The sequence below is a fragment of the Hippocampus guttulatus genome, chromosome 1 (assembly GCF_054856545.1).
Source record: "Hippocampus guttulatus isolate MCC_2025c chromosome 1, RoL_Hgut_1.0, whole genome shotgun sequence".
Classification (NCBI taxonomy): Eukaryota; Metazoa; Chordata; class Actinopteri; order Syngnathiformes; family Syngnathidae; genus Hippocampus; species Hippocampus guttulatus.
In genome coordinates, this window is record NC_141261.1 from 34,736,331 (window position 1) to 34,761,319 (window position 24,989).

The 24,989-nt window shown below is 42.7% G+C and overlaps 2 protein-coding genes across 2 annotated transcripts; both read left to right on the forward strand.

The window, feature by feature from the left end:
* The first annotated feature begins 995 nt into the window (after nucleotides 1-995).
* ptges3a (prostaglandin E synthase 3a (cytosolic)) lies at nucleotides 996-13,785 on the forward strand. Its single transcript, XM_086128007.1, has 8 exons — nucleotides 996-1,140; nucleotides 4,631-4,744; nucleotides 4,830-4,899; nucleotides 4,983-5,081; nucleotides 8,822-8,911; nucleotides 8,978-9,034; nucleotides 10,910-10,937; nucleotides 11,086-13,785. Coding segments are annotated over exons 1-8 (480 nt in total). The 5' UTR covers nucleotides 996-1,138; the 3' UTR covers nucleotides 11,106-13,785.
* A 6,823-nt stretch (nucleotides 13,786-20,608) lies between these two features.
* LOC147211519 (lens fiber major intrinsic protein-like) lies at nucleotides 20,609-23,352 on the forward strand. Its single transcript, XM_086128018.1, has 4 exons — nucleotides 20,609-21,234; nucleotides 21,477-21,641; nucleotides 21,721-21,801; nucleotides 22,866-23,352. Exons 1-4 carry the CDS (start codon nucleotides 20,875-20,877, stop codon nucleotides 23,049-23,051), a joined length of 792 nt encoding a protein of 263 aa, XP_085984144.1. The 5' UTR covers nucleotides 20,609-20,874; the 3' UTR covers nucleotides 23,052-23,352.
* The last annotated feature ends 1,637 nt before the right edge of the window (nucleotides 23,353-24,989 follow it).

Below are 24,989 nucleotides of genomic sequence, written 5' to 3' on the forward strand. Positions count from 1 at the left end.
ATGTATCTTACAACTAACTGTTTGTACCATTGTGAGTGCTGACCATGTTATCTAACATAGTTCGCTGTCTGAGTGAATGAAGATGACGTAATCTCCTGCATGTTATTTGGTGAAACGAATGAAATGCATTCAACATGAGATATTGCTTTATTTACGTGAATAAAGGAAATTGTGAAAAGGATGTCTGGAAGTCAAAATATTTTTGACTTCCAGACTTCCATATTTTAAAACAAGAAGAAGTAACAATTTGCCGGAATCAGTTTTGTGTTGTTTACATTTGCCTTTAAGGCTTTGACGTCGGAAATGAGACAATCCGGGTGGGATAACTACAACTTCCTCCTTTCCAAGAAAGCAGAACACGGACTTTTATGTGAATGGACCGACTATGCCGCGAACTGGCCACCGGGAAAAGGGAAGCCACTCAACTGCCATCTTACGTTGCCAACCGCTTAAGTGAATACATTGATTTCTCCGCGGGGTTCTAATTTTTTTCTCAACGGCGAAAACACCAGTGTGTATGGCATACCATTGTACACATAAGGTTAGCAGAAGCGCTACATACACATTTAATCCGTAAGGATGCGATTTTAAATTTCCTCTCATAAAGTATAACGGTGAGAACCATCTCAGAACCATTAACAATGAAATGAAAAGCAAAATGAGAGCAAAGCCTGTTGGAACAAAATTCGCAGTCAAATGTAAACTCAACCTATGTCGGTTACAATTCATCATACCGAGATAATAGAGCCTGATTGATCGATTACAAACGGTGACCTTTCTCTTGTAGATGCTCTGATGACTACATACAGAGATCCTCCGTAAAACACGCACTTTTAAGTGTTTTCAGCAAAAATATATCAAGAGTGGCCAGGAACCGTGGCAACGTAAAACGGCTGCCCTCTGACTTCAACGGCTAGGGGCCTATTGTTAGTCCATTCATATATAAATCCGCGAAGCAACATAACTCGCACATCACGCGAGAACACCCAAACCGCGCGATGTTTGGACAGGTTTATTATAATCCCGTTAGCAATTTATGTCTCACTAATCTTTTTGCTTGGTTTGACGACGATCCATATAGCGCTTGCTGTCGATATCGCGATTTGAAGAGGGACGTTATCTTGGAAACACAGTGAAGATGTAAGTCTGTTGTTTAATATGTAGGCGCCATTGCCGACACCATTACTCTAGGCGTACGTTCGGGGGTCACGTAGCTGAATGGAGCTAACACATGATTTAGCCGCATCCGTGTTTTCATTCGAAACACACGTGCCTGTCGGAACAAAACAAAACACAATATATGCTTTGTATAAATCAACAACCTTTCGTGAGTGAACCCGATTGGTCAATTACAGCATTCCCTCCTCAGGAAAAATGTCCATAAAGTTGTGTTTTGCTGTAGTTTCGTTTTCATTTTCACATGTCTTCCTTCGCTTTAGCTCTCAAGCTAATGTCAACGCATGTGCCAGGCAAAAGGGGCAATGCTTAATGAGCGGAAGCGTAGTGTCAGGATTGGCTCGGAGCAAACGCACACTAACTTTCATGGGAATATATATTTTATTAACTATAGTTGACTACTACACTATGAGTTTGTCGGTGGTGTTCAGTCCGTTCAATTGTTCTACTTGCAGCGCTAGATGAATAAAATGTATGTTTTTACGACAGGGGTCGGCAACCCAACATGTTGAATGAGCCATATTGGACCCCCCCAAAAAAGGTCTGCAGCCGTAAAAAAATTAAAAGCCTTATTTAAGCCTTATAATGAAGGCAACACATGTTGTATGTGTGTATTAGAGCTGTCAAACGATTAAAATATTTAATCTAATTAAAAATGCAACTGTCATAATTAACTCAAATGAACTAAAAAATTAATCGTGATTACTCGACATTTTTTATCGTTTCTGAATTTCCTTTTACATTTTTTGTCCGATTTTTCCCCATTTTAATGCTCTCATCAACATGGAATCATGAATCAGTTTTCTATGTGCCAAATGCAAATATTTACTGAAATAACAATTTTGATTTTCAATTTTACATGAACATTTTTCACCTGGAGCAGTTATTCACACATAATCTCTCACACAATATTACTGTCCATCAACAACAGTGAAAAAAATATTTTGTCACACAACAGCTGCTTTAACATCTTTTTTTATGAAATCAAAACAGAGCAATATAACATTATAAAGTGCACATCTAAGGTAAACTAGTACTCAGCCTATAGTGGATTTAAACCATGGTTGCATACTTCGTTTTTCTCAAGTTTGCTTTGAACACAGCAGTCTGTTTCTGTATGTTTGTTGAAGAATAACGAGACACCGGACACCAGTGTTCGTTATGTGCCTCTGTATTCAAAACTGCCGGCCGTACAAACAAGCGCACGCACTTCCCCCGGTGCTGCTGGGGCAAAACCATTCTGCAAGGGAGGGGGGGGGGGGTTCACTCCCCCTAACACAGTCAGGCTATCAGAATCAGAATCAGAATCATCTTTATTTGCCAAGTATGTAGAACACACAAGGAATTTGTCTCCGGTATAACACGCTGCATTAGTATCATCGTAGACAACAAATCATTGAACCATTTTAGAGTAACCAGTAGCAGTATTTGTAGTACAAGAAGAGTGACTACGTCAGTGACTGTTTAAGGAGTTAATGGCTATGTTGATTGTGTTGGTCCTTCTTGCGCGGAAGTCTCTCTACGGTTTTGTGTAGACCTCATTTCGGATGACTACACTTGGTTCGATGACAACACTGGAGACGTTTTATTTTTGCTTGGTCACTACCACTGCAGCGCACTGTCACTGTCAGACGAACACAGAGAAGCTCCACCCGCTCTATTTATATGGACACAGAACACTGTAACCTTCCACACAAAATAGTTCCAAACAAGTAACAATCGCGTCAGTGGCATACATCGTATACCTGTATGATACAGAGAGAGAGAAGAACAGGTAACTTTGGTCTTGTCAGTGGAGCAATCTGGCAACTTTTTAAAAGTAAACTTTCCATTCATAAACTCTTTAAGTATCCGTTTTCGGTGTCTCGCGCTGGCAAAACAGACATGGGCGTGGACTTCTGCAGCGCTTGTTGTTTTGTTTCTGGTGTATTTATAGAGCAACGTAACATCCGCTTGTGACGTGTGCCGCGTTAATCTCGCGAGAAAAAATTTAATCCTGTTAAAATTCATTTAAATTAATGCCAATAAAAACGCACTAAACTGACAGCTCTAATATATATATACAATTTTCTATGTCATTTTTAATTTGAGGAATCTTAGAATGTCCGCTAAAAATGAAAGAAAAAAGGACACACGTGTCAGAATGGCTCAGCCATTCTTCAAATTTGGTATTTAATTTTGATGAGCCAAATTTTGCGAAAACTTATGTACTTGCCTTGTTAGGTTATACTTGAGCTACATCCCTGACATGAGTACATTTGTGACTAAAATGAGAGTAGGCCTTTCAGTACAGTGTTCAAGCTTTCCTTATTTTCTTGTTTACTGGTGATCTGTTTGAAATATGGAATGAAAAATAGGTACCCTGGCTAAACAAAGGTTGTTTTTCCAGCTCATCAAATCAATACTCACCTAAATAAAAGCGCAAAAAATAATAATGACATAATACTGTATACATAGATTGATGTGTTTGTATGAATGTTTAGCAACAAGCGGACCTCTCAGCTACATCGGCATACCAGCTTGGACAAACAATTGGAGACATACATGGTGATGGGTAGCGCTATGACGTTCCTTTGTCTTATGAGTTGAAATAGTTTTAAGATTACTTTTGTGTCTGACAGTGGTCTTTTTTAGTGAAGAAATAAACCCTTACCAAAGCTAACAGTTTCAAATGTCACTTCAGCCTTCGTCTGAGCTGTCTTCTTTGTGACGTGTTTAAAACACAACTAACCGGGCCAGGAACCCTCCTCGACCCGATCAAGATCAGATAAGATCAGACAAGAAAATCTTTATTTGTCTCACAATGGAGAAATTCCCAATTTACAGCAGCAAAATTGTGAAAGGGAGAAAGTAGAACAAAAAGTATATAAATAAATATAATCCAAAAAAGTTATCAAGAACACAACACTAAGATAAGCATGCAAGACAGTCAACGGCCTGCACGAGACTGGCGAGTCCCAGCATTTTGCTGGGTCAAGCTGCCATGATGTGCAGCCAATCAGCTCACCGGATAAATCCATTCGTGCTCTCATTGGTCCATGTCATGCCGTTAACCAATCACGCGCCTTGTTTGAGTGCCCGTGGCATGGACAGGACAGTACAGGCATGTACAAAGCGTCTGAGTCATGTCACAACCTTCTCTCTCGTGCATCATTATGAAACAACACGTCTTTTCGCAATAGGGCTGCCGATAACGTCTGTATTAAAAAAAAAAAAAAGACATTAAAAAAAATAGTATTTTGGAAAACCTGTGAAGCATTGAAGCCGCAAAACATGAAGTACGAAGTGGCGAGGGATTACTGTATTATTAGCGCTACCATACGTTGCTTTGGCTCATTAACAAATGAGAAAAAGGGTTGTATGTGCCTATGAAGAACCGATTAGACACGTGTGAACTCAATTGTTTTGAGGTTTCAGAAGCGTGTGTATGTGTGCATGTGTGTGTGTTATTTAGGCAACCTGCAACAGCCAAGTGGTACGACAGACGGGACTCTGTCTTTATAGAGTTCTGCGTGGAAGACAGTAAAGACGTGCATGTCCGTTTTGACAAGACTAAACTTGATTTCAGGTGAGCCGTTTCCACTCGTGGTCAAGTGTTGCTCATGTCTTGTTTGATTCTGTTCTTATAATAGTCTGTTGTCATCCTTACACAGCTGTGCCAGCGGAACGAATAACATCAAACATCAGAATGTAGTGGAACTTTTTCGGGAGATTGACCCCAAAGTGAGTGTGTCACTTTGATGTCGTGAGTGGATGTTGGACCATATTTTGAATGTTTTGAAGCCCATGTCTTTCTCCTGACGCAGGAATCTAAACACAGACGCACAGACAGGTCTGTGTTATGCTGTTTACGAAAAGTGGAGACTGGGAAGGCGTGGCCTCGACTGACCAAAGATAAGACGAGGGTAACGCTTGGTCACTTTGACTTATTTTTCATTGTACAGTGCAACCGCTAAAATGCAATTTGCTCCTGCATGCTGCTTGAAGCCTGATAGGGTTTTCCTGAGAGCAGGGTTCGTATGGGTCCATAAAGTTCATAAAAATCAATAAAAAAAGAAATAATACAATTATGTTCTTAATTGTCCATAATTTTCAGGGAAATCTTCTAAAATCCATAAAAATCCATCAAAATTAACCTGCGGTGTTTATTTCATTTGTGTATGTCATTTTCCCCACCCTTCCAATTCATAGTTTTGTCGGAACATGCAGGACCTGGTACCCGCTCTGCTTTTTCGCCGTCTCCGATTAGTTCCGAAGATGATCACGTGATCACTTCGGGTCATTCCGGGAAACAACAATAGATTGACGCCATCCTGGGGCAGTGAATGGATGGTTTGGTTGCCGGCTCGGCAAACAATTACCGTATTTTCTGGAAAAATCTATTCATCAAATTTATCGATCTCAACAAGTGACAGACAAATATGTAGCGACGCCACTCGAGCGAAGCGCGCCTCAGCAGTCGATAGTCCGCTGCTCTCTGCTGTGTGTGCCTTGTGCGTCAGCTAAGCTTAGCTGTTGTTTCGGCTAGGCTAGCTTTTGGTTGTCGTAGATCAAAGTGTATTTGATTTGTGACGTCGGTTGCTTGGTTGAAACCAAAAGACGTGCACGTGCGTACATGTTGGCACGAACGCACACACAGCAGAGAGCAGCGGACCTTCGACTGCTGAGGCGCGCTTCGCTCGAGTGGCGTCGCTACAAATATTCCGGGACAATGCTATTTTCAAGTGGCGTGGCTGGAGAAGCCGGAGTTCCGTGTTTGGGTCAGCAAAATTATTGGCAATGAAGGGCATCTCCGTGAGAGGTAAAACTTGTCATAGCCTCCTGGACAAGTCAAATGCATTGAGGCACACAGCAAAACAGAAGAAAATTGATCTCCAAGAACTTGCAAAAGAGATTGAGGAGAAAACTAAATCACTGTCTGCTATTCCCTAATTGTCATATCAGTTTCATATTTGTCATTATAAAACATGTCTGATCATTGAAGGTGATATGAGGGAAAATAATAGGGTTGGACCATTTGGGATTTAGACTTCTGACATGCATTTCAGCTGTTCAGGTATACTGGATACTGCTAAGATGGGCAATCAGTGCTACTGTTAGTGAAACCTGATTTTTCTAAACCCTGTCCAGGTGACCCATATGACCATTAGCTCTGTTCTTAGAGTTGTGTTTATTCGAAAATAAATTGAAGTTTTATATTTTCTCAATTTAAATTTTTCTTTGTGTGTTTTATCTGAGAATTAATTAAAAAGTTTTTTTTTCATTTTCCTACCTGTGATACAGGTAGCAAAGTGAAAATTTGACATACAGTAAGTCAAATAAAGGGTTAAGTGATTGCCCCTAAAAATAAAGATGTGCCCTTCCTTTGGCAGCAATGATTTGAACACCAGCTCAGTGATATGTGGCTTTCTGTTCAGGCCGTGTATTGCTGAGCGGGCATTAAATCCACCATGAATCCCCCGCTGAATGGAGAAAAAGTCCTTAAAAATGTCTAAATTGGTCCACAAAAGTCATTAAAAGGTCCATAAATAAAAAGCAAGTGGAAGAGTGGGATCCCTGGAGAGGTTAATTTTTTTCCTCATGAAAATGAGGAAATTCGTCTGTTCCGGGGTCAGCAGAGACCTTTATATATCCTTTGTTGACAATTTTAATCATCAAGTAAAAACTGCTTCTCAAAAGCTAAAGTTATTAGAGCTGGATGACTAACCAAAAATTATATTCTAATCTTGATTTTGGCTTCTCTTGATTTTTAAAACAGTATAATCGAAGAAAAATGAATGTGTTGAATGGCATGCCCCGTTTACAAGTTGCCGACATTGTGAAAGTACTCAATGCGCCATGTTGCTCGCTTGGCAAACTTGGAGCGTATGCGATTCTGCCGTTGCTGTGCTTGCTTTAAGATGGTTATTGACACCCTAGTCCAGGGGTGTCAAATTCATTTCACATTCTGGGCCACATACGGCCTCGGTAGATGTCAAGTGGGCCGGACCATTAAAATTATACCATACTCTGCTATAAATAACCAAAATAATGTATTTCCTTTGTTTTGGTCTAAAGAAGCACAAGAACATTCGGAAAATGTTGACATTTAATAAACAGCAATTGCAATTTACTTTTATAATTCACATATATGCATTGCAACTGATCCCACTGATTGTACAAAGGCACACAACTTTAACAACTAATTGGTATTGAAAAATATCGTAATGCACTTTTACTTTTTTTACGAGATTTATAAAGAAAGGAATTTTTAAACCATTTACACGTGTATATAAAATCAAAATGTAATCCCTGCCTACATTTTACAAACTAAGGAGAGTGCTATTAAACATGTAAAGAATAAAGTATGCACATGTCCTTGATAGCGTCTGCTGTGTTGGGTCTATCTCGGTGACATACTGAGGCTGCTGTTGTCTTCTTCTGTGATCAAAACAATGTTGTCTTTTACTCTGAACAAAACAGTGTGTCCCCTAGCAGATACTCCATGAATTGCACCTTATTAAAAATATTCATTCCGTGTCTTTTATGCATTTTTTAAACTTTTAAATTACCCCGTGGGCCGGATCAAACCACCTTGGGGGCCGTATGTTTGACACCCCTGCCCTAGTCGAAGTTTACTGTCATACTAAACACACAACAATTACCCACATTGCATGCTTCATTTATAAAACATCGCTTGCGCAAATTATAAACTCGGTGGAGAATCTCATTCAAATGCTAAATTAGCATCAACTTAGGGAGTGACAGTCCTTCAAATAACTAATGGTCACACACCAATGCTGTGGCAACACATGCACACAGGTAAGATAACACAGATCAAAGACACAAATTCTTCCCAATTATGAAAAGTTACATTAAATAGAGCAGACCCGTCAACATCAGGGGCACGGCCCACCCACCAAGATGCTTGTGGTGGGGCGTAACTACAGCAAGTGCGGAGGGACATATTACATTAGTGTCTGCAACTGAGGGAGCCATCCATCCATCCTCACAAAGGTCGCGGGGGGTGCTGGAGCCTATCCCAGCCATCTTCAGGCAGGCCCGGGGAGAACATGCAAACTCCGCTCCGGGAGGCCAGAGCTGGAATTGAACCTCCGCACTGTGAGGTCGACGAGCTAAGCACTGCCCACTGAGGGAGCCTTTCACACCATTTCATAAAAGATTCCATGTGAGCCACAAACTCTCGACATCTAAAATCATGACGCAGGTTCTTTTCCTTTTCAATTCCGCAATAGACATTTGTTGAAATGGTTGGCCCGGTCGATGTGGTTTGTCAGCACATCCGCCATATTGGATGTGGCCACTGTATTTGGATGATATGGCACTGATTCAATAGTAGTTGAGTGAATTGTTGCTTGAAATGCCCCAAGCACCACGTGGCTGAGACATCTTGACAATACACTTTACTTTGTCACATCCAATACGGCTGCGGCGTTGACGTCCCTGATGATGCTTGTGGTTCTCTCGTAAGGCGGCATTCATAAGTATTGATTGGGAGAGGCACTGCTACGTATATATGGAGCAAAGTACGTAAGCGCTGTCTATACAGTATTGATTATTATTAAGGGGGCCTAATTAGGCCCCCTTAATAATAATTGCATCTTGTTCAACACCCCTCCCCCCTAAAGACGTTTGTCTCTTTCAGAGCAATTGCCTCAGCGTGGACTTCAATAACTGGAAGGATTGGGAAGACGACTCAGATGAAGACTTAAACAGTTTTGACAAGTTTTCAGAGGTAACAGCCTCTAGATCACTCACACACACACACACGCACACATAAATGGAATTGTCTTGTTTCTAGATGATGAACAGCATGGGAGGTGATGATCTACCCGACCTAGACTGTGGTGATGAAGAGGTGGGTTTTTAATGGCAGAGACGGAGATGTGATGAACAATTCCGATCCGCTTCTCCTCACAAGGGTCGCGGGGGGGGGGGGGGGGGTGCTGGAGCCTATCCCAGCTGTCTTGGGGCAGTAGGCGGGGGACACCCTGAACCGGTTGCAACAACCATCCGTGCTCACACTCACGCCTAGGGACAATTTAGAGTGTTACCTCTTTGGCTGCTGCAGTGACTCGTGTTAAATAAGTACACAGAAGATCGGATAAAGGCTTGTGTTCTGTTTTTCCATTTCCAATATTGAAATAAAAAGGGGAGATCCATCGTTTCAGTTCAGTAGAGCCTCCTCGTGGACGGAGGGGGGATCGGCCTTTCCATTTTGCGCATGAAGCAGTGATCAGATGAAACCCAAGGTGCATGGGCAACAGAGCAGTACAACTCTGTGTACAGTAGCAGTGGTCCAGAATGTTGCTTTCCCTGTTCCTGGTTACGTTTTGCTCCGTTGAAGTACTCTAAATCAGTGGTGCCCAACCGCCGGTCCGCGGACCGGTACCGGTCCGCAGGGCATTTGGTGCCAGGCCGCACAGAAAGAACTTGCCTTAATTCAGTTTTATTTATTTCGGAATACGTAAGATGTTTTATTTTGAAAAATTACCGGATTCTCCGTTACATCCGTCTGTGTCACGCTTGACACACGTCAAGCCACGCTTCTCCGTCACGTGACCGATTACGCTAAAAACAAACGCCGGAGCTCGCAAAATGAGTAAAAAAACTGCTGGAGATCGCAAATGACAGCGGCCTTAAAAGTACGTTCAAAGACAACTGGATTAAAGTTATGGCTGAATACTCTGAGATCGCTACAATAGCACTGTTGCTATTTCCGACATCCGACCTGTGTGAGGTGGGGGTTTTGTGCAGCAACGGCGACTAAAACAAATTTACGAAGTAGACTGGACATAAACCACACACTTGAGGTGTCATTGTCTCCTATTAGCCCGAGATAGGACCGTCTGGTTACAGAAAATCAAGCTCGGGGCTGTGGTGAGTCGTCATTTTCATGCACTTTGAATTTGCGTTGTTTGTATTTTGAAGGCATTAAACATTACCATAGCGATCAGGGTGTTGCGGGCAAAAAAACGGACCCCAACTCTAATTAGGCCCCGTTTCTTAGTGTTTTGTCCGAATGAAATGAAACTTTGGCCATAACTAGTTTATTATATTCAAAACATCACATCAAAACACTAGGGTCTTTGGCCTTTTTTTCTCCGTTCTACAGCATATGTTCTAGATGGCCTCCATTCAGCTCCGTGCATTTCTTGAGGCGCAGCACGAAGTTGTCCATGACGTTCTTACAGACTGAATTGGTAATGGCTCTCATCTCCTCCCTGATGGCTTTCGAAATCTACCAGAATACCATACCAGATACCGTTTTTTTTGGGGTCACCCTGTAGACGCTCATTGTGTTTATTATTATATTTCAAAAACACCACAGTTTCATGCAGCATTATTTTGTTGTATTATTTCCGCCACACCTTAAATGACGGTCCCTGAAAATATTGTCTGACATAAACCGGGCCGTGGGACAAAAAAGGTTGGGGACCCCTGCTCTAGGATGATGACGGAGTGAATCTGGCTGCTTTAGTTCAAGATTGTTTACTTGGTTAGCCAGCATTTGCAGTGCGGTGTTTGTGTTGGCACGAAATGGAATGTAAACACTGGCTAGTATAAAAGAGGCTTTTTTTCGAGGCTTTGCCATGAGAAAGGGGTTGCGATCGCCCATTCATCCTTTTTTGCAGCTTTAATTAAATCATACCAGAATAGATTTAATCTGCGTAGTGTACGATAAAATGAAATTGGGATGATTTAACACTGTCATTTTGATCCTCTCTTTCAGCACGACACCGCAGACAGTGACGATGAAAGTAAGTATTGTTTTTAATTTGTTCAGGCATCCGAGCGTTTGACAGAAATGGACTTTTCACCATCTCGCGTGTTTTTCGTGGTCTTTTCTTTACCTAGTACCGAGCCCATATTGAAACTATTGCCATTTTTTTGTGTCCCCTCCCCAAGAAATGCCTCGCCTTGAATAGAAGACTGCACCTTGTGAGTTAAAGTGTAAGAGTTGGTCGAAGTCGGCGGTAGAGAGAGAAGACCAAAGAAAGTCCTGAATCGGACTGAAAGCACCACAACATAGGAGCTGCTCCTCTTCTCTTCTTCTGCCTGGACTCTTACCACTGTGTTGCGTTCTTCTCCATTCACCTACATGCGTGCACAGGGATGTCACTTCCCTTTGTCCTTTTAACTTTTCAGTCAAAAGGCTCCTTTTTTTTTTTTTTTACGGACACCTTTTCTCTTGTTATATTTTGTCATGCAAATTGCACATACAGTATTTACTTTGATCAGAGATGAAAGTCCTCCGGATTTTCAAATTTTAATGAAAATGTCTCCGGAGAATTGTGAGGAAAAATTGCCTAAAATGAATCCGGATATTAGTTGACAACATTGAACGAACACATGTTTGAGTTCGTTGTTTTGCTTTCACGAGTGTAGCCATATCGAGGCACTAACACTAGTAACAGTAAAGAGATTTTTGTTTGTGTAATAATGATAATAATGGCGTTTGACTCATGCTTTAGTAGAACGAATGGCAACTTGCAACAACAGTAGCAAGCGGCACTTTGACTCTTGGATTATACCATCTCAACTAGAACGGTGGGGGGGGAATAGTCCCCAAACAACTTTCGTCTCTTTAAAAACACACATGCTAAACCCCAGTGGAACAAATCAAAGACGCCGTGGACAAGACAGTTTTTGTTGTAAAAAATATATTTGGACAAAAAGGGAAAAACACAGAATGGCAGAAAAACGTGTGCGTCCGACTTCCGAGTGTCGTCTCGGCTAGCTAGCTTAGCTGTTGTCGATTTGTCGTGTGTGACGTAGGTTGCGTTGGCGCTGATTGGTTGAAATCAAAAGACGCGCTTGTGTATATATTCGCGCTGATGCACGCACAGCAGAGAGCAGCGGACGATCTCCTGAGGAGCGCTTAACTCGAGTGGCATCGCCACAACAGTAATACCCTCGCATCGCATTCTCATGGCCTCGCCATATCTCAGAGATTTCGAAATTTCGGCAAGAACGGAAGCCACAAAGGGTGCACGTGTGCACGCAAAAGGAAGATTAATCATTGAATGTCGAGTATTTGAATAGCGTTTTGTGTAAACTAATTCATGCGTGATCAGCCAGGTGTGTGTGTGTGTATATATATATATATATATATTAGAGCTGTCAAACGATTAAAATGTTTAATTAAAGATGCAACTGTCATAATTAACTCAAATGAACTAAAAAATTAATCGTGATTACTCACACATTTTTTATCATTTCTGAATTTCCTTTTACATTTTTTGTCCTATTTTCCCCATTTTAATGCTCTCATCAACATGGAATCATGAATCAGTTTTCTATGTGCCAAATGCAAATATTTACTGAAATAACAATTTCGATTTTCAATTTTACATGAAGATTTTTCACTTGGAGCAATTATTCACACATAATCTCTCACACAATGTTACTGTCCATCAACAACAGTGAAAAAAATATTTTGTCACACAACAGCTGCTTTAACAGTTTTTTTTATGAAATCAAAACAGAGCAATATAACATTATAAAGTGCACATCTAAGGTAAACTAGTACTCAGCCTATAGTGGATTTAAACCATGGTTGCATACTTCGTTTTTCTCAAGTTTGCTTTGAACACAGCAGTCTGTTTCTGTATGTTTGTTGAAGAATAACGAGACACCGGACACCAGTGTTCGTTATGTGCCTCTGTATTCCAAACTGCCGGCCGTACAACAAGCGCACGCACTTCCCCCGGTGCTGCTGGGGCAAACCATTCTGCAAGGGAGGGGGGGGGGTTCCACCCCCCCTAACACAGTCAGGCTATGTTGATTGTGTTGGTCCTTCTTGCGCGGAAGTCTCTCTACGGTTTTGTGTAGACCTCATTTCGGATGACTACACTTGGTTCGATGACAACACTGGAGACGTTTGATTTTCGCTAGGTCGCTACCACAGCAGCGCACTGTCACTGTCAGACGAACACAGAGAAGCTCCACCCGCTGTATTTATATGGACACAGAACACTGTAACCTTCCACACAAAATAGTTCCAAACAAGTAACAATCGCGTCAGTGGCATACTGGTATTTATATGGACACAGAACACTGTAACCTTCCACACAAAATAGTTCCAAACAAGTAACAATCGCGTCAGTGGCATACATCGTATACCTGTATGATACAGGCAACTTTGGTCTTGTCAGTGGAGCAATCTGGCAACTTTTTAAAAGTAAACTTTCCATTCATAAACTCTTTAAGTATCCATTTTCGGTGTCTCGCGCTGGCAAAACAGACATGGGCGTGGACTTCTGCAGCGCTTGTTTTGTTTCTGGTGTATTTATAGAGCAACGTAACATCCGCTTGTGACGTGTGCCGCGTTAATCTCGCGAGAAAAAAATTTGAATCCTGTTAAAATTCATTTAAATTAATGCCAATAAAAACACGCTAAACTGACAGCTCTAATATATACATATATATACACACACACACACACACACAAAATATTTTTCCCGGAATTTTCAGGAAAGTCCACTTTCATCTCTGGATAATGTACAAATGTTCTCCCCCATTTGTATGGCACTGTCGACAAATATTTCACAATAACAGTTAAGTTCATTTCAACCAATGTAATAAACAAGTTCACGTGCAAATGACGCCCCTTGTTGTGAGTGGTAATGTTTTGGCAAACTTTGCTTCAAAATTTTGCGCTTTGAAGCAAATACAACCCCCCCCCCCCCCTCACATTTGACTATAATGAGGACGAGTGCAGGTTCAGTTGAGGTGTGTTCATGAGAAAACACTACGACAGCGCTTTTGAGCCTTGGCGCGATTCTGTTTTCTTATTGTTTGTACTCGGCTGCTGGTTTGACTCAAAGTTTCAAATAAACTTGACTCACTCTCTTCAAACAAAGTCTCACCGACTAAAATATAGTCACTTGCGGCTCAGGTCATTCGTCCGACCAGGACAGATGTTTCTCACGCACAGGAGAATATTCATGAACAGCGAGGAGGGCTAATGGGCAATAGTGTGAACCATGGAGTTTCATGGCTCAGACCAGCCCACTTGAGTTTTATGAAGCGAAATAATTTGATCCTTTTCAGTGTGTCAAACAAAGATAGCTTAGCTTCCCCTCCAATATAGATATTCCTATTATAGTGCATTTGATGATACATTTAAATTACGACTGGATGTGCTTTGAAGATCACAATGAGTGTGTATTTGAACAAGAGAACCAGAGGCGATTGCTCTAAGACTGCAAGGGAAGCTCAGCTTCCCCTAAAATGTCAAAAAGTAAGTGATCAAATATGTGTGTATGTACAATTGTGTGGACATGTCATTGACTAAATATGCACGGAGAACGGCGCTCAGCTTTTGTTCCGAATCAGCTTCTTATTACTGGTTACGACACGACTCTCTTCTCATTCATTCATTCCCACAGCTTCGCTGTGCTTTAAACTGTGTGGACGCTGAGCGTCTGCAGCGCGGACATTGGGCGTCTAGAGAGTTCAGAGCCCGTTGTCCCAGTGCACTGAAACGAGACGAGTCATTGGATAAATGCTGGTTTAGTCCCGCCCACCGGATGCTCAGCATCTCTGGGAGTCTATGGACAGTGTTGCGTTTATCAGCTTGCCCGGAAGCTTTTCTGCATGATGATTGGATGATCTGTCTGAGGCTGAATCTCTTTTTGAATGACAGCGATATGAGCCAATCACTGATCTTTTGGTGTAGGCATCTGTGGGAGCATCTTTCAATTCTCATTCTGTTCTGAGTTGAACTGGAGACTTCTAATCATCTTAGTAACACTCTCTTGGTTGAAAATGACTAGTGACGAATTCATCTTTTATTTCTGGTGGGTTTTATTGTAGTTGCTGTAGTTGTAGGACACTAGTTAAGACCCTGGAAAAGAGGCCTTGTTGGTATGACAGGGTCACAGATCATTTTCTTGAAAAGGAACGGAGAGTAGAATTCACATATAAATAAACGGACACGTTTTGTGATGTAGGCCAAAATTGAGCTTCCCCTCCTTGACAGACCAGCATGAAGAGAACATAGCGAAAGGGAAGTGGACATAGCATGGGAAGAGACACGTTAGACTTATCAAGGCACTTGTCATCTAGTGGTGAACTCATAATAGAATGTAAGGAAGTACACACAAAAACTGAAAAAGGACAGTGTTCTGATGTTGAGGCACATGAAAAACAGAAGGAACGGACACTGCTGTGTTTGTGTGATGTTTTCTGCTTTTTTTTCCCAAGTTCTTAGTTTCAAGCCGTTTGCTTTGGCCAGGCTACCATCTTTTTTATTTTAATTTTTGCCCTTGAACGTTTTTAGTTTTAAGCTGTTTATTTTGGTCAGGCTGGAGTAGCAAGCTGTCTTTCAGCTCCCATTTTACGAGGCCCAGGCTACTTTCTCCTTCTGCCAGGCTATGATTTATGCTGTGCCACCTTCCTCCCTCCATCTGTTGCCGCCGCCGTCCACCTCCAGCTTTGACTTGATGAAGGGTTCCGGATTTCCTCAATGTTCCTTTCTGTGTTTCACACTCACCGCCTCTTGTGTGAAGAGTAACTGTTTAGTGTATAAATCATCTTTCCGATCCGATCCTGGGCAGTCGGCCCCCGTCAGGGACTTGCCCCCCCTCCCGGGTCCCACACCCGGCACGAGTCCCGTTGGTGCCTCGCTAGGTTCCCCGCCAACAATTCCTTCCCACACCTCCCGCAAGCCACCCTTCTCCCTCCGCGACCCCCCTCCCCATTTGCTCTTCGTCCTCCCCCAGCCCCCCCACCACGCGTCACGCCCGCTCCATCCCTTCTCCCTCCTCCCCTCTCCTCCTCATTCTCTCTTTCCACTCTTTCACACCCTCTCACGTGTCTGGCATAGTTTGTTTTTGTCACCCACCTTTCACACCCTCCACACTGTCTCCTTCCTCCCTTCCCCTCATACGCTCCTCCCGTGCAACTCCTTTCGTGACTTATTTTATTCCCTTTCGACCCAAACGTCCCCCCAGACTTCCCACACTCAAACGTTACCTGTCCCTCGTTCCTGCGGTGCATCCGCTTTTCGTGCATGGTTAGACCAGCTCTACTCCTGCACACTTTTCCGCACCCCTCGTAACTACATTCCAACCCATCATTCACTCTCCTAGCATTCCTCTCCAGTCTTTCCTCGTTCCTACCCACCTCATATCTGTGACCTTTCTGATTTTCCCATTTATACAGGTGATCCATTCGCTCACTCACTCTCCGCTTCCATCCTTCCCTGTCGCTCGTCAATCTCTCCACCTCCGTCCAGTCCATTCCTGCATTCCTCATCACTCTCTTCCAGTACAACACCGTCTTCCTTTTGCGCCCCATCTTCTTCCCTCTTCCTTCCAGTTCCTCCCACCATCCCAATACCATAGCTTTTGTTAGTCTTTCATTTCCCATACGCATCACATGTCCGATTCTCTGCAACACTCGCCTCTCGATTTTCCACTCAATGGATTTCACTCCCAGCATTTTCCTCACGTCATACATATTCACTCCTCTTTCTTGCATTTGCCTTAGCGGTTCTCCATTCCTATCACTCCACACATACCTATAGCACCTATCCCCGGGGCCTGGATGAGGGTGAATCCCCACCAGGCTGTCTTTTGCCCATCCCGCCTTGCTTGCGCTTCCTTCTCACCATCCCTATCCCACCCCCTGGGGAACCATCTCGGTCCCACCTCGTCGCGCCACGTGCGGGTCCTGAAAGGGCCCTCGCCTGACTTTTGTTTAAGGAGGGTTGTGGGGCGGCTACTCCCACTTCCCTCCGTTCCGGCGGGGCGAGCATTGGGTGTCTCTCCTTCCGGTGAGGTCCCTCCTCCTTCCCCGTCGGCTGGTGGGCACTCAGCCGCAGCAGGGGCTCGAGACCCCCGGCGTTCCCCCTCGCGCCACTTGGAGGCATCCCACCATGCGACTATAAATCATCTTTGAGTATTTACATTTCTTCTTCTTCTTCTTCTCCTTTCGGCTTGTCCCTTTTCAGAGGTTGCCACAGCGAGTCATTAATTTCCATCTTCCCCTGTTCTCTGCATCCTCTACTCTGACTCCAACTACCTGCATGTCTTCCCTCACGGCATCCATGAATCTCCTCTTTGGCCTTCCTCTCTGTCTCCTACCTGGTAGCTCCATCTCTAACATTCTCCTACCGATGTATCCACTGTCCCTCCTCTGCACATGTCCAAACCACCTCAGTCTGGCCTCTCTAACTTTTTCTCCAAACTTTCCCGTCCGAGTTGTCCCTCTGATGACCTCATTTCTGATCCTGTCCATCCTTGTCACTCCAAAGGAGAATCTCAGCATCTTTAACTCAGCCACCTCTAAGTCTGCCTCCTGTCTTTTGCCCATTGCTAGTGTCTCTAGACCGTACATCATGGCTGGTCTCACAACTGTTCTGTAAACTTTTCCCTTCACCTTAGCTGACACCCTTCGATCACAAATCACTCCTGACACTTTTCTCCAGCTGTTCCATCCTGCCTGCACTCTATTCTTCCACAGTCTCTGCTGCTCTGCACTGTTGATCCTAAGTACTTAAATTCCTGTACCTTCGCCACCTCTCCTCCCTGTAACCTCACGTTTAACTGGTCTCCCGTTCATTTATGCACATGTACTCTGTCTTACTATGACTGACCTTCATTCCTCTTCTCTCTAGTGCAAACCTCCACCTTTCTAGGTTTTCTTGTAGCTGCTGCCTACTCTCACTCCAGATCACAATGTCATCTGCAAACGTCATAGTCCAGGGTGACTCCTGTCTGACCTCATCTGTCAATCTGTCCATCAACCATAGCAAACAAGAAGGGGCTCAGGGGCGATCCTTGATGCAGTCCTACCTCCACCTTGAAGTCTTCTGTCCATCCAACTGCACACCTCACCACTGTTGTACTATTCTCATACACTGTACATGTCCTGAACCAACCTAAGGTACTTCTCTGCAAGCCCTGACTTCCTCATACAGAACCACAATTCCTCTCTTGGCACCCTGTCATAAGCCTTCTCTAAATCTACAAATACACAGTGTAGCTCCTTCCTACTTTCCCTGTACTTCTCCATCAGCATCCTCAGGGCAAATATTGCATCTGTGGTGCTCTCCTTGGCATGAAACCATACTGCTGTTCACAAATCTCCACTTCCTGTCTCAACCTGGCTTCAACTACTCTTTCCCACACCTTCATCGTATGGCTCATCAACTTTATTTATTTAAACATTTGATATATTATTATTATTATTATTGTTATTATCATGATTGATAATAATAATCAGGAATTGAGTCTTGTGGTGTCCGGCATTTTTTGTTGTAGTCTGATGGACAGAAAGTTTGCTAAACGCATAAGTGCAAAATAAACATGGAGAAAGTCGTCGAACATGTAGCTGCCAGCAAGCAGTTTTGTACGCAAGACAAAAGCGTCAGTGAGCTCAGCACAATTCTTTCAAATCCGCCGCCAGCGTCCAGGCTTGTCAGCAGCATGCTGAATGGCCGTGCCCCCTGCCACTACCTGTGGATTTGTCAGCGCTTTGTGCGGCCTGAGCCTGCGGCGCTGTCCAGTACACACAATGCAAATATCTGCCTAATCACTTCTGCTGCCATGCGGGCCATTTACAAGCGTTCACATCATCAAAAGACCCAATAAAACCTAAACATAGGCGGGCTACACCCTGAACTGTTTGCCAGCCAATCGCAGAAATCTTCATGTATAGTTAAGAAATTAAAAGGAAAAAAACCCCCAACACATTTTAAAAATATTTGGAATTCAACTGTTTAAATGGATCAATTTGTCAATCCCTCAACAAGAGTAAAAAAAAAACCCCACACAAACAAACAATGATTGTATTCTTGATAAATAACAACAGTTGATATAATAGATGAAGATGTCGGACCACCTGAACTTCACTGACGTTGATCCAACCGGGCCGCTTCATTTCATTAATAAATACAATGAAGTCAACATTTTCTTGCTCTATATTTCATATTCTATATATTTCTATATATTTCATATTCAATATTTTGAGTCATATCCACTTAAATTAATCAACATTGATCTTTTGACTGCGTTGAGCACTTAAAAAAATTTTTTTTGCATGTCAGGTAAAATCTTTTCATTTGCAATAGCTTGAACATAATATGAAACCCAGAAAATAATGTATATGTATGTATATATATATATATATACAATATATATACATACATATACATTATTTTCATATATATATATGTATATACATATATATATATATATATATATATTGCTCATATACAAATGTCACAAAGGTCACACTGACACATGAGTTATCACTCATACTTTTTAATTAAATACATACCAAGCATTTTCATCAGATATGTTACCTGTGTGCTTTATTATGGTTATTAAGCCAAATAGAAATTCTTTGCCGGAAAAAATCACTTTGTTCCTCATCACACCAATTTTAACCTCTCAAAAAAAACAACCCATGGAAATTAATAAAAAAACTAAATAAAACACTTTTCAATGAAATACTTTATTCAGAAAAAAACTTAAACCATCTGGCCCTCTGTAGAATATAATTGTTAACGGATGAGTTTACTGTGTTTAGAATGTTTTGAAATGGAAACCACAATACCCGGGGAAATTCCAGGCAGGCACAGGGAGAACATGCAAACTCCACCCAGGAGACATCGAACTTTGCACCGCTGCAAAGATCAAAGAAAGCAGTTAAAAGCCATTGTAATAGTCTATAAAATAGTGTACTTTCTATTTGATGAGACAAGAATTCCAAGATTTTATACGAATAAATGTGTTACAATCATGATGAAGTATGGAAAATTGTGTGATGAATTAGTAAAAGAAAAAAAATTGTCATTGCTTGACAGCACACGATGACAAGCTCCAAAAAAAAAAAAAAAATCTATCTATATATATATATATATATATATACACACACACACACTGAGAGAGAGTTTTCCTTGGGGGAAGATTTTATTTGTTTATTTTTTTTTCAACACATTACAACTTGCGACAAAGATAATGATATTCAAGCAAAAAAAAAAAAGACATTTTTGCAGATTTTTCACGTTGTTGTAAAGTTAAACAAATGACAAATGAGAAATTATTGTAAAACAGTCAATCGTTTTGCATTCATATTTTCACCCTTGTAAGAGTCCAAAGGGTCCAAAATAGATTAAAAAAAAATCCATATCGGACATTTTTTATTGAAAAGCCATGCTTTGTAGGGCAAAAATATGATGATATTTTGGACATTTGCACGGCACTTTATAGACATCACAGCGCAGTGTGCTTTGTATTTATTTTGTTGCAGCCTCTTTTCGGCTCAGTTCTAGATGGACCCTTTGCTCCCATCAGCCAAAGAGCAGTGTGTGCCGGTTGCAGACGTGGCAAGGGTTAAGGATGCCGTTTGCAATGACGCCATTGTGTACGGACCCCTCCCCTGGGCTCAGTGAGGCTCTTATAAAAAGGCCTCCAAATTCCCCCCGGCCTGGTAAAGGGGCCGAATGTGTGCACCGTACGCGTCTCCATGTTTTGCTAACTACGCTGCCGTTGGCCCTTTGATGCGAGCAGACTAGCGCGGCGCTCCACTCAGGAGCCCTCCATGAACGACATTCTCCAAGTGTCCCGAGTTTGGCTTGAGTCAGACTTTCCAGTTTGAACGAGGTGTTGGTGTGCAGGGTGGGGTGCGTGCGTCTCTCTTGAGCTGACTGAGAATTTGTGTTGAGTCCAATTTCGGGTCACCATGTGGGAATTACGGTCCGTGTCTTTCTGGCGAGCGGTGTTCGCCGAGTTCTACGGCACCATGTTCTTCGTCTTCTTCGGCTTGGGGGCCGCCCTCCGCTGGACCACAGGACCCCACAACGTCCTGCACGTGGCCTTCTGCTTCGGGCTGGCGGCCGCTACCTTCATCCAGTCCATTGGCCACATCAGCGGCGGACACATCAACCCGGCGGTGACCTTCGCCTTCCTGGTCGGCTCCCAGATGTCGCTGTTCCGCGCCATCTTCTACATAGTGGCCCAATGTCTGGGAGCCCTGGCTGGTGCCGCCGTGCTCTATGGGGTCACGCCCATCAATATGAGGGGCAACTTGGTCCTGAACACGGTAAGACCACCCGGGGCCCACTCTGTGAAAGCATTCGGCGCCGTCCGACGAAAAACACCGTCTCTCGCTTCAAATGCGGGAGGAGTCAACCGAAGGAAAAATAAAAACCCTTCACGAAAGCATTTGCATTCCAATACTGTGTCTGTCCTGCAATAATTCGCTGCACATGTGAGAAGCTCGTACCTTGAAGATGAGAAACGTAAACGTGATGAAGGTGATTTCTCTCCTCATTACCCGGGCAGCTGCAGCCGGGCATCAGTCTGGGCATGGCCACCACCATGGAAGTCTTCCTCACCCTGCAGCTGGTGGTCTGCATCTTTGCCGTGACGGACGAGCGTCGCAACGGGCGCTTGGGATCTGCTGCGCTGGCTATCGGTTTCTCAGTGCTGCTGGGACATCTTCTCGGGGTGAGACTTCCAAGAGCCTCGCATTTATGACCTTGTCAGTGCTCGACAACTTAGAAGGCGGTGTTTTTCCCCCACTTAGATTTACTACACTGGAGCAGGGATGAACCCAGCGAGGTCCTTCGCTCCGGCTGTGCTGGTCCGGAATTTTGTCAATCATTGGGTAAGATCACAGTTTACCGCAAATCTCATCGACTTGCCAGCAACAACTAGTGTGTGGGGGATTCCTGACATGCTGTCTTTGAACAACATTTGATGAGCAGATTACCTCCCTCTCACATTCTCCGGAGTGACCAAACTCTTAGCGAAGTTAAAACGGTTTCTCAAATGCCTAATGGAAACGGTGAACAGGAAAAATTACAGTAAAATGTGCTTCTCGCTACAGTTAGCTTGCTAACTGCACAGAAAAAGTATTGTTTTAAAAAAGTGTCCAAATCGAATGATTTCAATCACATGCGAATACGGTGTTTGATGATTTTGTTCGTCCTCTGTGAAAACAAAGAAATGTCAAAAGTGATTTTGCCCATTTTTGGACAGGTGTTGAATCAAACCTGAACCCATTCACTCCCAGACTCTAAATAAAGCTCACTGAAAAGCAGCATTATGATTATGAGAACATGATCAAAACGCAACACCAATTCGGTTTCACAAAGAGCTGTTCAGACTTGCCATCTCCAAAAGCCATTCCTGAGAATCCAATCCAATGCAGCTTTATTTCGCACCTTTCGCAAACGCTGCAGAATTAACAAAGCGTTTCACAGAACATCTAACATCCAATAGCAATAATACAAACCCCCCCACATAATTTAAAACGGTGACAATCATGCGGTCGAAACAGCGATTCCCACGTCAGCCTTGTTGTTACAGACAGGAACGCCGTCATTTTGGTTTGAAGCGGCCATATTTTGCCCCTTCAAAGACTTAACTTTCCCGTCTTGGAAGTTGTATTTGGTTTTGGGAAATGCAGCAGTTCTTCGTTGCGACATGGAATTTGGTAGTCGTGTTTGTCATGAGTCGACCCACAAAAAGTATCAAGAAGCTTCATTTCCAAAGCTCTTTCAAAGTCCAACCTAAGATGTCTCCCAAGCAAATGTGAAGCTTCCTGCACCTACATCCTGACCGGAAGCTCCCCCATTTCTTTTTTCTTTTTTTTCTGCGATTTTATGTAAGCTGTTTCAAATGACTGATGTGCTCCAAAGCATAACGCACTCTATTTTTTTTTTACAGGTATACTGGGTGGGGCCTTTGATCGGCGGCACTATCGGCGCTCTGCTCTATGACTTCCTGCTCTTCCCGCGAATGCGCAGCCTCTCCGAGAGGCTCGCCACACTGAAGGGCACTCGGCCCCCGGAGTCCGAGGGCCCGCAGGAGACAAGGGGAGAGCCCGTGGAGCTCAAAACGCAGGCCCTATAAGGCCGCAGAAGAGCCGCGAGCTGCTGGTCAAACACCTCTTTTTCAATCCTGGTTCTGACAGCCGAACTGGGTCTCCTCCCTCCTTTTGGACTGCAGGACAAAGATGAAGGCTTTCGACCAAGTCACCTTCTTTCTTTTCGCTCGTTTTTTTTCCCTTCTTTTTTTGGGCTAGGAGTGAAGCTATACAGTAGAGACTTCAGCATGCTTTTCTTTATTCAGCCGCCATGATTTTGCTCTTTGCTTTGTTCCGCTTCATTTAACGTGTGTATTGTACTTGACCAGAATGAATCCCATTTTTTAAGTGTGTGTCAGAGAATGCTTTTTGTCAGAGAATGATTGTTGTCTGTCACTGTACGTAGGCTTGTTTTACCACTTTTCTTTTTTAAACTTCATTTCTGCACATGTATGCGAATTATAAATCATCCAAACTTAGTTTTAATCAGGGTGCTGATGAAAAAAAATCAACTATTTACAAATAGTCACTGCTCGATATCTATCAATCAGTCAAATCAAACTTTATTTGAAGAGCACTTTTCATACTACATATGACATTCAAATCTAATCATGTGTTGCCATTCTTTTCTTTTTTTAAATTAAAAAAAAGTTAATGTGGAAACATGCTTTTTAATGGACAGATGAAATGCCAAAAATCACAAATTTTCCTTGAGTAATATTTGAGGCCTTATCATTTTGGAGCAAAGGAACAAACAGACACACACACACACACACACACACAAACAATCACATTGTTAGTGTCCAATGAAAAGCATGGATCTACAAAAGCCAAATTGAAAGGGATTTTTTGTTGTTGTTGGTTACAAAATAGAACAGTGGACAGATAAGTCAGCATAGCCAATCTTCAATTAGTCATGATTGGGGCCTTTTAAAACAAGCCCTATGCTCATTTAGTATAATAATTCTTAAACACACAATGTGGAGATCCATGCTGTTGAAAGGACTCTTCAGCGAAGGTAGAGATCATCATTGTGAATTTGCCACTTGATCCGCAGGTATGTACAACTTCAAACGAAAAAAGGGCCCCCGTTTCAATGTCAATTTGGTCCCCTTCCACTTTTTCCTACTGTTGGTTTGCATTTCCTCGTGTTTGTCAAAGCACATACACAGGCTGCTGTTGCGTGACATCAGGATGGAGGTCAGGACTCCCACCCCCACCCCAAAAAAAATCTGAGAGCATGAAATGCGCTCACTTGAAAACCGCATGCTCGATGTTATGCTCCGATGACCACATTGCCTCATTGGCCAGACATGCAAGCAGCTTCTGCCGTTTCCTGTGTGGTTTCCCTGACAAGCGACGGATTGAATAGATTTTAGTGAGGCATTCAGAATTGTTTTTACTTTTTTGTGATGTACAGTGTACAAATTGTCTCTTTATTTTTTTTTTTAACGGTGTTTGAGGATTTTTGAAGCTAATAATACAGTCATCATCATATACTCTTGTGATGTAATTGTGTTCTCTTTGGCTGATGCAAGCGATGTTGAGCAGCAGTTGACACAACTCGCATTCAATGGACAGCCTATATCACCGTGCAGGGATGTCAGCCCAATTTCATGGCACCAATTGAATTTTTATCTGCCCCGCACTCTGCCAAAATGTCCTGAAGCACTTGTTGGCCATTTTTTCTTCTGAAGAAATGTCCGATACTACTTTTTTTTTTCAGACCGATACCAGTATGAGTATTCACTCTTGGAGTTCTCACCGATACAGAGTACAAATACCGCGATTACTTTTGATATATAAAATTTAACAATGACAAAAAAGTGTGAAAAAAGACCTTTCTTTCTGAAGCGGATGATGATTCGCTCATGTGGCAAAGTGATACGGATAGCTTAAAATAAGGCTAGTTTTGGCACCGATCTCGATACGTCTTATCGATATACTTGCCCATCTGTACTTTCTTTTCTACTATTGAAAAGAGC